This window comes from Cyrtonyx montezumae, unplaced genomic scaffold (assembly GCF_038088225.1).
Source record: "Cyrtonyx montezumae isolate F1298 unplaced genomic scaffold, pur_monq_1.0 scaffold_1, whole genome shotgun sequence".
In the NCBI taxonomy this organism is placed as follows: Eukaryota; Metazoa; Chordata; class Aves; order Galliformes; family Odontophoridae; genus Cyrtonyx; species Cyrtonyx montezumae.
In genome coordinates, this window is record NW_027071825.1 from 5,992,581 (window position 1) to 6,005,468 (window position 12,888).

The 12,888-nt window shown below is 39.4% G+C and overlaps 1 protein-coding gene across 1 annotated transcript in view; it reads left to right on the plus strand.

Moving 5' to 3' along the window:
* FAF1 (Fas associated factor 1) overlaps positions 1-12,888 on the plus strand; it is a 142,010-nt gene that overhangs the window by 113,583 nt on the left and 15,539 nt on the right. The window contains exons 15-17 of the mRNA XM_065738862.1: positions 45-133; positions 9,910-9,990; positions 10,450-10,527. Of these exons, the coding sequence (XP_065594934.1) occupies positions 45-133; positions 9,910-9,990; positions 10,450-10,527 (248 nt within the window). The remainder of the gene's footprint in view (positions 1-44; positions 134-9,909; positions 9,991-10,449; positions 10,528-12,888) is intronic.

A 12,888-nucleotide genomic window follows, 5' to 3' on the forward strand; every position in this document is an offset into this window, starting at 1 on the left:
AACTTTACTGCTGTGAATTTCAGTGGTCTTCCTTTTGTTGCTAGGTAACACGACAGTGGACGAGCTAATGATGAGGCTGATGGCTGCAATGGAGATCTTCAGTGCCCAGCAGCAGGAAGATATAAAGGATGAGGTGAGAGTTGAAAGTTCTTGCAGATGCCTTCTGGCTTCCACAAATCACTGGGGTTGCAAAAATAACCAATGTCTCTTTAGCCAATGAGGGTGGGTATGGACATTTTAACGTGCCTCTTCAATACCTGAGACAGAAAGAATGTCTCTGTGTATGTAGTTAGGTCTCTCTTTCAAAAAGATAACCTCCTTCTTACTGGTTTACTGTTATTTTCATGTTCGTTTCCTTTTTCTGATTATTAGTCATGGGTGACCGTTTGCTTTTGCAGTGGAATTGTTTGAGCTTAATATGCTCATACAAGGAAACAGCAATCAGGTGTTTTTTCCAGTGACCAGCTTAAGCTGTAGGTAGGAAGGAAGAATAGATTTGTATGTCTAAAGTGTATTTGTTTAAAGGGAGATTTAAAAGCAATCTTGAAAACCAGAACTTTGGCAGTACCAACTCACCATTCAGAACAAAGCAGAATGGGTAAGAGATGACACATCTGTTCAAATACAGTGTTTCAGCTGCAAAGTAGACACAGTGAGGAGTACAACTGAGAGATGTTTATCTGTTACTCTGTACAATGAGAGTGATGTTTTGAAGTAAGGAAGTACTTAAGACTTTATAATAATTGATGTGTTGCCATTCAAGATTATTCTGGTCCTTCTGTGTAGATACTGACTGACAATAATTCACTAAACACGTTCTTCACATTTAAATCTTGTATCTTATGAGATGTACTGATTATGGTTATAATGATATGAAGGCACAATATCTGCACAATATTTGTAGTTCATTTTTTCTTCTTTATTTATGCTACCTGTAATTCTTTGGTAAAGAAAATTGACTTCGATTTTGCTGATACTGAACACAACTTTTAATATGAGAATTACAACAAAAATCCAAGATGTGATATAATTGAATTTTTTTATTACATTTCAGCAGCAATATGCTGGGTATAGATTTATTTTTTTAATGCTTGAATAGGAAGGTGAAATTCACATCACGGATGTGTTAAAAAAAAAAAAGACTCAGAACTGGAAACCACAAAAGCTGGCAGAAAGGAAGGAAACAGAAGGAAAAAAGGACAGTCTAAGGCTGGGCGTTTAAGAACAGGTAAGAGATAGGAGAAGGAAGTAGTAGTGAAGAGGGGTATAGAAACTGGAGTGGGATAGAAGGAGGAACAGGGGACCAGAACAATCATCCAGAGCAGGGAAGATCAGTGTGGAAGAGAAAAAAAGGTGGAGGTCAAGTGAGATAGTTATAAACCCATCCTGGATAAAGCCCAAAAATGGCTTTGCAACTGAGAAGGATCTGGCCATGGGGGAGAAAAAGCTTAAAGAAAGAGAAAGCTTGTTAGCCTTGAGGCTGAGATTGCACAACTGGAATCTGGTTTCTGCATCTTGACTAGCTGACAGTCCTTCCCTGGGTGGCCAAGAACAGCCAGGGACAGCATGTAATGTGTGTCCCAGTGTGATGGGTACTTCTCTCTGTAGAGAAGGACCTGGTGGGCAATGGGTTGGCCATGAGCCAGCAGTGTGTCCTTGTGGCTAAGAAGGCCAGTGCTACCCTTGGGGTGTATTAAAAAGAGTGCGGCCAGCAGATCAAGGGAGGTGATCTTCCCCCTTTACTCCACCATGGTGAGGCTACATTTGGCTGGAGCATCTCCCATGTGAGGAAAGATTGTGAGGACTGTTCAGGGTGGAGAACACTGAGGGGGGATTATAACAATGCTCATAAGTATCTAAAGGATGAGCCAAAAGGATGGGGTCAGATGCTTTTTGGTGGTGCCTAGTGACGTGACAAGGGACAATGGGTGCAAAATGGAAGAAAGGAAGTTCCATTCCAACATGAGGAAAAGCTTCTTTATTTGAGTGTGATTGTAACTGGAACAGACTGCCCAGAGAGGTGATGGAGTCTCCTTGTCTACTCCTCTGGAGTAGGTTCCTTCCAACCTACAATTCTGTAAAGTCTAATTTTGTCTAAGGCTTCTGTGGTCTGTTTTTTTTACATTACCTTTTGTTTCCTTGTCACTGAGAGACCATAGACATTCATTCCCACTTCCCAGTGGGAGGTTTAGTTTTGTTTTGTTTTATTTTGTGTTTCCTAATATACCTTGATATTCAGAAAACTAATGGAAAATTTCATAAGCCTAAGGTGAGTAGATTTTCAGATACTGTGAGTTCTATACACAAATAGAATATGTACTTGTAACCTGGCATCTCATTACAAGCACGTGGGAAAGGTGATCTCAGAAACTTCTGCCTTTGTATCAGGAAATGTAAATATGAAAAATGGCTGTAATGGGTACTCTAGAGGGGAGAATTTGGCAAGCAGTCTGTAGTGGTGGAGGGGCTTTAACAAAAAAAAGGAAAGTCTTTGTGGTTCACTACATAACATGTAGCTTCCTTTAGGTCTTGTAGTTGACAACTTTCCGTATTCAAAGATCATCATCACCTTTTCTCTTTTTAAGGTCTTGCTGCAGTTGGTGCATGTTTTTCCCAAATATGGCAATAGCAAACAGGATACAGAGTCCGGCTTCTGTTACTGTTTTCTTAATAGCAACAGTAAGTCATCGTAAAACCACAAGAAGATAAGCTGAGAATTCTTTTGTGCTTTAAAAAGAGAAGTCATCTGTATAGCTTTCCTGTAAACAGAAGTGTGTGTGAGAGAGAAATTGAACTGAAAACACTTTTAAATAACAGCATGTAAGCATTAGTGAGTCAGTTTACACAGGTGAACCTTCTCCATTTTGGATTTTTAACTTGCATGCCCGTGGAAGCTCCAAACACAGCTCTTGCATAATTCTTGTTAGCACAGCGTGTTTTGCAGTGCCCTCTGATGGTTATTTCAGTACAGGATGACTACTACAGGATGACAGCCTTCTCATGGTACAGGTGTGAGTTGTGACGCTGGTTGTAGCTGTTCAGGCATCACCTTGCAGTCAGCTTGGGGATCATCAAGGCAATGCAGGCTGGGTGCTCAGAGCACTGTCACCAACTTCCTCACCTCTGCAATGTGAGTCATTTTGTTTCTGGGTGTACTCGTATGGCTAGCTAAATGCTGGGAGTCTCCATCCATGTATTAATAAAATTTACTGATGTAGCCTCATACCATTTTAATTAGGCAAAATGGGGCATTGCCATAGTGTCATTCCATCATTTAACCAGTGACTGGATTTAAGGGTTTATCTACTATGTTTGGTTGAGCTTTTCCTTATGTTGTCAAAAAATACAGAGATGTGTATACATAATTCAGCATGCTTGTCTTGAGGTGCAGGTGGTGCAAAATGTAGGCATCTGTTCCCTCTTCCAAGCTTTCTTAAAGTGGGAGAAATCTGGCTTCCCTTCTTCTTGCTTTTCTCTCCAGGGCTTCTGGTCCAGTCACGTCCCCCTGGGGCCTGTTGCTTGCTGTGTGGCAGCAGTGTGGGCCAGATGACATTTCAGAAACCCTCTCCCTCTTTTGGGCTGCTCTGCTGATGTGCCAGTCACATGGCCGAGCTGACATGCTGTCTGTTTTTGTAAGTTTGGTACTTAAATTGCCGTAGTAAAAAGCTACAAATATTAACATAACCAACCAAGCACTGATGTACTGCTGTGGCACTTCTGCTAAGAAGTGGCCAATAGATAATTAAATGGTAGAGTCAATGGCAGCAACGGCAGCAAGGCCTTCTGGACAAACACGGTCCCACCCTTGTCAGGTTGGTCAGGTCTAGGGGCTGCTGATCCAGCTGCATATGCAAAACTATTCTAATCAGTTAATGAATGCATTTAATATAAAGTAACAGTAGTTCACCAGCTCCCAGGAAAATAGTCCTATGAGTTTCAAGGCTCCTAGTGGTATAACAGGCTGCACAGATGATTTTATACCTCTAGTAGAAATACTCTCCTTTTCTAACCGTGCCTACTCCTCTGGCCCATGCTACAAACAGTTATACATTAACTATTGTTTGGGCAGCAGGGTTGGGGATTTTTTCAAAGAGGAAATAAATGCCACTGAAGAGTTTCTTCTGTAAGTGAAGGAGGGTATCAAAGCAGAGAGCTGGCCTCTGCCAATGTTGATCAAGGTGTGAACTGATATTTATCAGGGATTGACTTTGAAAAGAATGCATGGTATCAGTTCCTCTTAAGTGTCAGTACCTGCTGCTGGACTTTGACAAGAAAAATTATAATTGTAAAATATTGTACGCCCTGGAATGTCCATTGGCAAACGTTCTGTTTGCTTGCTTGCTCTAATTTGCTAGTTAAATAATCATCTCAGCGTTGCATGATGGGCCCACATGGATCCAAGTTAGTTCCTTTGTGAAATTAATGTGAAGGGATCTGTGATTAAACGCTGGCATTACAGTACTACACACCTGTTCTGGGCTGATCCTAAGCATTTTTCTCTGTTGCCTGAGGAGGAGCCTTCTCAAAGGATTACAGTAACACTTTTTGACAAGCTTGTACAGGGTGGAGTTTCCATGTAATGACAAGGCTCATTTGATGATGTCTCAGTAATGCATTCTTTTTATTTTTGCTGTCAGCATTTATTACTGTAAAAGCACTGACTGTTACACAGCTGGTCCAACTCGTCCATTTTTAAGTAACAGTAGGTCTCTCATCGTATTCATTTTTGTAGCTGTGCAGCACTAGCACTCCTGCTTTCAAATGAGACTTCAAGGTGGAATTAAATACCTACAATTGCTTGAAAGATTTTACTTTTACAAACGCAAATAAGTACTTCAGTTTGCTTTTAACTATGGCTGCTGACACACTCTGTAAAAGAGGTGTTTAAGAAATTTTAAACTGGAAAAGTGGATGCAAACAGTCTCAATGAAGGTAAGCTGTAGAAAAATGGAGTCAGAGTCTTTGCTATCTGATCTTAGATGACATCTCTTCTTCCAAGATGCTGCAGCGTGAGAAAAATGTATGTCTTTCCTAATTAATATCAGGAGAGAGATATAAAAAATATGTGAATAGAAAAAAGCCACTCCAGGATAGCAACATACATCAGTTCAGCTTTTCACTACTACAGCTACTCGCAGAGATATGCTAGTGTGTCTGCCTCGGAGCTGTCTGTTCTAGGCTGGGATTTGCTGGCCACGTGTTATTTTTGTAACTTTGCAGTAAGGCGCTTCACATCACCATGTCTTCCATTTCTGCTTCTCTGCTGTCAAATATCAGAGATTTCCTTCTTTTTCTTTTTTTTTTTTTTTTCTGCAGTGATGATATAGTAGTTCCAGCTTCCAGCACCTTTCTTTCCTCTTTAAAAGTTGTATCTCACCGCTCCAAAGGAAACTCAGGAGGAGCAGCCCTCTTGGCTGATCTCCTAAACAGGGATCTGGTGGTCTTTTCCTGCTTCAGATCAGTTGCTTTTTTCCACTCCCTTCCTGCAGCTGTGTTTTCCAGTTAGAGGATGGCACGACTGCTTTCATCAACAAAGCAGGAGGACCTCTGCAATTTCTGATTAGGAATTGAATTAAAATATTAGAAATTAGGCATTTTAATATCCTTAATATTATTTTGCCCATCTAACAGCTTTGTGTATATCACGGTATGCAGTATTTGCACAACAGGAGCCTAGGAGAATAAACACGCAAAATTCATTACATTCCAAAGCACAAAAGGATAACGGTGATGACAGGCATCTAACAAAGGTAGTGATATAACCCCTTGAAAATCCAATTAGCACATTTACTAATTATTGCTAGTTATAACTAATTAAACTACAGTAATCAAAATTTATTTGAATAAATTTTCCAACTTTGTATTTGTAATATGATAGCACCCCAAAGCTCCGGCCGTTGGTTTCCCGTTGTGTGCCGTACCAGTACGCCAGCAGGCAAAGTGCTGCCTTCAGGAGTTTACAGATCATTTTCAACTTGGACAAAATACGAAGTAACGACAGTGGAAATGAAGAGAATGAAAGTGTCTTTAGTTAAGACTGATTTTCAGCTGTGCGTGCTAATGGCTGCAGTCACTGGATATTAGCTTTGCTTCTCTTAGTAATCCTCAGCTTTCCTTGCAACACAGTCCAGATCTGTAGGCATCCACAAACTGCCTGGATGGCTTCGCATGGAAAGTAACTGCAGGTCTGCTTCTATGAGGCTTTACCACTTGAGGTAAATTACAAAAATCGCTGTCTGGAATAGGGCTGATACAAACAGACAGGATTCTGCCTCCCCACCTCTGGTTCTGCCACCAGAGACTTTGCTTTGTTTCTGTCCTCCCCGTATGGCTAATGCACTGCGTGTACACTTTTTTTTCCTACGTATTGCCCATCATGTATGTTTAAGTTACACAATGTGCAAGTCTGTCATCTCCAGTGAGTCAAATTAATGCTTTTATTAAACTGGTTTGTTTGGACAAAGGGGTGTTTCTCTTTAACGCTCCCGTGAACAGCCTAAAGCTCTTGCAGTTTTTAATTTCAGGAGTGGTTCAGTGAGATGAGACATCTTTCAGATGAACATTCAGCATTTGTGAATAAACCTTTTTTTTTTTGTAACAGCCATTTATTCACTGATGTCCTGATTAATGTCTTCTGCTCATGCTGATCTTCTCAAGTTGTTTTATCTGGCTTTACTTCACAATAAAACTCATCCTAAAATGCAATGGGGAATAAAGTGTAGTACCAATCAGGTACAAAACTAATACCTGGGGTTAAATAATCAAATCCTACCTGCAGGCAACATCAGCAAAAAGCCCAGAACTTCCAAGGTTGTCATATCCAGCAAAATATCCTATCCAAAAAGCCAACTTTTCTTTTTTTGTCCTTGTTTATTTCTTCCCTGTACAATCTGCAGGAGAAGGAGATGTTGCTGTCCTAAATGCAGAAATCCAGCCTTTCCATCCTTCTGCATCTGGCAATGCTGGATGTTAGGTGGTTAAGAGGTGACTTCATAAAATGAGTAGGGAATAATTATTGAAGAGTATTTCTTCTTAACCTTAACTAAGTTTTTCTTAGTCTTGTTGCTGTGGACATTACTCAAGAGTATTTTCTCTAGGTCCATTTTAACCCTCTCATGAATATGTATTTACTGGGGTCTTTGTTGTTGTGATTTAACACCTGTAATGTGTATTATAACAGAAACTAATAGCTGAAGAGTATATTCTGTGGAAAAATTCACACTCTCTTCACTGACAGTATCTTACTGGTGCACTGTCAAATGGGAAGGCAGAGACCTTTACTTCACCTTCTTTATGAATGCTTGGGTCATACGTTGTCATCTTAATGAGCACTCCCTTTGTTTTTGTGGTATCTTTGCCTGTAGAAATCTTTCAGTGTCTCAGTAGTGTTTGACACTAATTGCTGTACACTCTCTACTCGTGTAGTCTGCTTTCTTGAGGTAGAAGAAATCCTCATATGGTTTCAATAACTGCTTCCTGTTTCCTTCCACCTCTGAGCGTAACCTGTGTTTCTGATGCAGGCGGTTCAAGTGAACCAGGAGAAGACTTTGTCTGTTCACATCTTGATTTCTTGAAAGTGGAAGATGGCAGTTTGCATTCATTGCAAAATAATGTGGAAGTGCATTTATTGATATTCGACAGATGTTGCAATGTATGCAGGGTATAACAGCTGTGTCATGGTTTTGTTGACAAGCTGTCAGTAACCTCACATTTTGTGATTTTTAATTTTTAGTTGTATTGCTATTTTTCTTTTTTTTTCTTCACCTGTTCTTTGTTAGTGCAGTGAAAGATTCTTTGCAAAATAGTTGGATCTGCTTTTCCTGTCACCACTGTCATTTTTATTTTTCTGGTAAACTGGAGTCATCCTTTTGCTATATTTGGTTTCTCTAGAAAAAGTGATGACTAAAATAACAAAGTGGGCCACAAAAAGAACTACGGCATCTGATGCTTAAAATTTCTCCGAAGTGTGACTCTGAGAATGCTATACATCTACCATGATCACCGTAGTTAATGGTTGCTCCTGTAGAGTGGGATTGGTGTCAACAAAACACAAAACTCACGCAGAACTGCATTCCATATGACTGATTACATCTGCTGTTCACCTATGGAGGCTGGAATTCCAGTACTGTTTATTCTACCTGCAGATGTGTTTCAATAAGAACAGTATTGTTTCCATGTGATGTGCAGGCTGGAGGCACAGCCATTTACTTTTAGATGTGGCTCACATACTTTTATGAGGACCAGGCAGTCATGCATAGCAATTCTTCGCATTCCTGACATCTTTTTCATAATCCAGCTTGAGGACGATGATAACTATGATGAGTAGGGGGTAAACAAATATGTAGTTTTTAATGACTGGAACTGATACTTGTTGAAGTATTATACTTCTTGAAATTTGGTTATGATGATGTATGATGTTGTGAAACATGGAAGCTGAACAGGTTGTTACCAAAACAGTTCTTAACATCTTTTTTAAAATGCTTGTCCTCTGAAGATTGCCTCACCTAGCCTTCTTTCAGTAAGTTCATTTGGGAAGGCAGTTTTGCTTCCCACCATTTGAAGAAAAAACTAATGGTGTGCTTACAGAAAGTGCAAAACGTGTTGCAGGAATTCAGTCTACTCATGTTTTAGCTCTGCTGAACTGAAGTGATGGTTTCTCTATCTTCTGTGAAAGAAATGTAGTAGACACTGACTGCAGAATGGTTTTGGGTCCTATTTCTATAAGGAAGAAGAGTTTCTTCCTAAAAGATCTTGTTACTTTCCAGATGGAGGTTGTGTACTTTTTCCTGCAATTTATCCTTTTCTCCCATGGTTATGTGCACCTTCAGAACTTCTCACCCACTAGTGTGTTAAAGAGTTTATTTGAGGACCACCTTGGCATGTTTGAGCAACCTGACAATAGCAGTCAACGTACTCTCCTTCCATACAGAATTGAGTTTTTGCCAGATAGTGAAGTTTCTGGGAACAAATTGATTAAATTGATTGCAAAATGATTCCTTTATGTGGAACAATCCTTTCAGATGAATGGGGAGATTACCACAGTGCTTCAAAAAGGAGTGAGTTGTAGGTTTTCATCTCTGTGAAGCCCCAGTGTAAGTGCTGCATTGCTGCTAACTCCGGGTGACAGCGCTGAGCCCACCAGCAATCTCACAACTAAATCTTACTGATTTTTATAGGAAACACTGCAGCCTCTGCAGGGCTCTGAGAGGATTATAGGATATAAGAAGAGTAAGCACAGAGCAGCACGTTCTGTCTCTGGCTGCAGCAGCAGAAGACAGAGCTGTGGATTGTATACTTTGCTTTGTCAGATATCACCCCAGTGCAGTTATTCCAGCTTTCAGGGATATCTGCTTTTTCATCTTCCACTGTATGGATGATGGCTTGCTTTGTCATTGGCGTATTTTTCACGATCTCTTACTATTTGTGCTGTCTTTGCTAATAAGATACTTCGCTAGGTTGGCTGGCATACTAACCTCATGTTTCTTGTCTGCCTCCATCTGTATGTTTGAGACACTTCAGGGCAGGGGTTGTTATTTTCGTATCATTGCATTCAGTACGAATTGAGGTCTCTGGGTGATTTTTAATAGCCATGACACTGGTCAGATCCTTTTGAGGGCATTTTTACTGAGGAAGATCCTAGGGGGCAGACATCCTCTTGAAGGAAGAGCCATTGCCTGCTGTCTGTTGGAGCAAAAAGCAAGCTAAAATCCAGCCTGGTTCTCCAAACCACGTGGTGCCTTTCCATACTACAGGGGAGGCCAAGTGGTCCTGCATGACTGACATCCCTGTGAGATATCAGATGCTTTTTTTATTATTATTAGGTCATTGAAGGTAGAAAACACTGGTGAACATAAAGATCCGTGTCACAGTTGTCAGTGTGATGAGTTTTTTCTTTTTCTTCTTCGCCAGGATGAACGTGAAGCCAGAGAAAATGTGAAAAGGGAACAGGATGAGGCGTACCGCATATCGCTCGAAGCTGACAGAGCAAAGGTGTGTACGTGGCAAAGCAGCAGTGTGAATGCTGGGTGTGAATCTCTTCACAAGTGGTGATATCTCTGTGGAGAAGAGGATTCCCTCACTTCAGTTCTGCTTTTAAAGATTAGACCTTTGCTGTTGGAGCCATAATTGCCTTAAGTGGTTATGAAATGCTCAGGCAATTCAAAATAGAGATTTCAAAATAGATGTAAACAATCATATTGATGTGGTAAATTCTTGACGACAGAAGTTGAGTTGAGATTACTTTCCATTAACAAGCTCATGAGAACAAGGAAGCTTTTATTCACGTGCCTTTACATTTTGCAAATACGTCAGATATCCATGCACCATTCCTGTTCCAACAGAACAGTTAAGAAGTTTCTTTGCTTTCATATAGCTTAATGGACACCACTAAATGAAATGCTGGAAAGTGAAGTGAACACGTTGTGATTACTGTTTGTTTCTGCTTATTAGAGGGAAGCACAAGAGAGAGAAATGGCAGAGCAGTTTCGTTTGGAACAGATTCGGAAAGAACAGGAAGAAGAACGTGAGGTGGGATGTTTTGCTTTTCTGAGCCACTTTCTGGATTCTAGACACTTCCAGAGGTTGCACCTTTCATTCAGCACACTTTGTAACCTGAAATTAAAGTGTGCTTTTTTTTTGTGAACCTCAAAATAATATTTTTATTAATTTCTTATCATTTATATGTGTAAAACAATATAGGCACACACTGTGGGTGTAAATCATCATGTATGTGAAATATATTAGTAGCTTCCTCTTTTTTGTCTCCTGGCAAATGTATAATACAGTTTGAAAGAGAAGAAAAAAGGCTGTGTTACCGACATGTTTCTTCCCCTGAAGCCCCATCACATTTCAGTGGCAACGTGAAACAGACTAGTCATTAAAGTATTTTCAGCTGTTCTGTGATCTTGAAATAGGTGTCCTTACAGGACTGCTATGAAACACAGTTGGTTCATAGTTAAAAAGGACTTTGAAACCTTTGAATAAAATTTTCAATACACATAAATGTACTGACTGAAGTCAGAGTTGATGGAGTTGGCTTCGAGGCATCGAGGACTTTGTGAGGAATTTGATAACGTTGCATCAGCATCCCAATTGAATATATATTTCCTGAGTATACTTCAAATATTATTGCAAATATAAAATATATTTTGAATATTTATTCATTTATATAAAATATCGGAATTCCAGTGTTTTTTAGTGGAGCTTATATAACTTTTTGCTCTGTCTCCCATTGCTGATGGAGATTTGAAGTTCGGCGTTACGTTCTTGTTTAATTTTCCATTCAGTTGAAGTCCTTGGAACTCAGAGAATCCTGATAAATGACAGCTCTCCTCATCCCCCTGTCCCAGGCTTAAATACACACTTGACATTTCAGTCTTTGTGTACTTTGCTGATGTTTGAAAAAATTGCATTACACGACTGAAAAAAGTTGGCTACCAATGCATCTATTATTCCCTGACATAAACCCAATAAACAGACTGTATAAGCAATGCATTTGCATATATATTTTGACCTAGATAATTGCATTAGAAAATCTGAACCACTTAAGCATTCAGAATCTTTTCAACAGTTCTGCACTGTAAATACTGGATTCAGTCAAAACTGTCATATTCAGTTGTTTGGTAGAAGTACAGTCTGCTTCTTCTGTATTATCCTACAGTATCTGATGACTTTTTTAGCTCTTGTTGTTACCATAAGCCAAGAATTGAAAACAAAACACAACTGGATGAGTAATGTACAGAATTGGACTGTGAGAATTCTGTCAAGAATAATCAGAAAGCTGCTATTCTGTGAGGTTAATAGCAATTGCAAATAAATCAGTACTGAAGTAGTAACGGGCTACTGAGAAATCCATAACTGGATTCAAGTAATAAGCATGTTTTATTTATTTAAGTAATTTTGTATGCATTGAAACAGTAATTCACTCTGCTTTAGTATATCTGCTCCTGAACCCTTTCCAACACTTTGCCCTCCTGAAAACTGTTTTCTCACATAAAGCCTGCAAAACTAGTCCCTGTTATCACAACAGATATGGCTTTCCCTGTTTCAGTGTAGGCTGCAGTAATGAAAATAATACGATCTGTTTGCTTAGTAGAACAAAAGGGATTTTAACAATAATGTTTACTAACACTCCCATTTTCGAGTATACAGATTACTTATACTGAATTGTTCTGCAACAGTGTTTACTTACAGAAGTGCCTTTATGTTCAGTTCATATATTTAAAATCAGACTGTCGGGCTGTTCACATACCGAACATCTTTTTATCAACAAAACTGAAATTGCTTGCTCAGATTCAAGAGTTATTAATGTGATTCATCTCATCATTGTTTTCTGACTTCATTTGCTGGTACAGAATATCCATTGTAAACTGCCATTTCACGTTGAAGCCTGGGAGACTGGTTACTTTGGGGAGCGACGCATTCTTTGCACAAAGAAAAGAGCTCTAATGAGCTACTGTTGTTTATTTTTCTATAATATAATTGATTGGGTTCCGTAAATAATGTAGCATCTGTTGTTATACTGTGTGGGGAAATGTCACAACAGAAAGACAGTAAGCAGGTGGTTGAGTGTAGAGAGAGAGAAAATTAAAATAGATTCTATTTAAAATATAATCTCATAGTAGATGAGCAAAAATGAACTCAAGTTCTATGTATAAATATTTATACTGAGCTATAATTTGCTTAGAGATTCGTGTGTAAGAAGTAGACTATTTAAAGGCTTCATGATCTTGCTCTTGCCCATTCCTTTCTCTTTAATGTAATAATCCTCCATCAGTTTCTGTTACTGAATGACCTCGGGGATATTTTCAAAGGCACAAATAGCAACTGTGTATCATGAAAGTGCCTTGAAAATCTGGGTGAATCAGTGCCTGACTGCCTCTTCGTTTG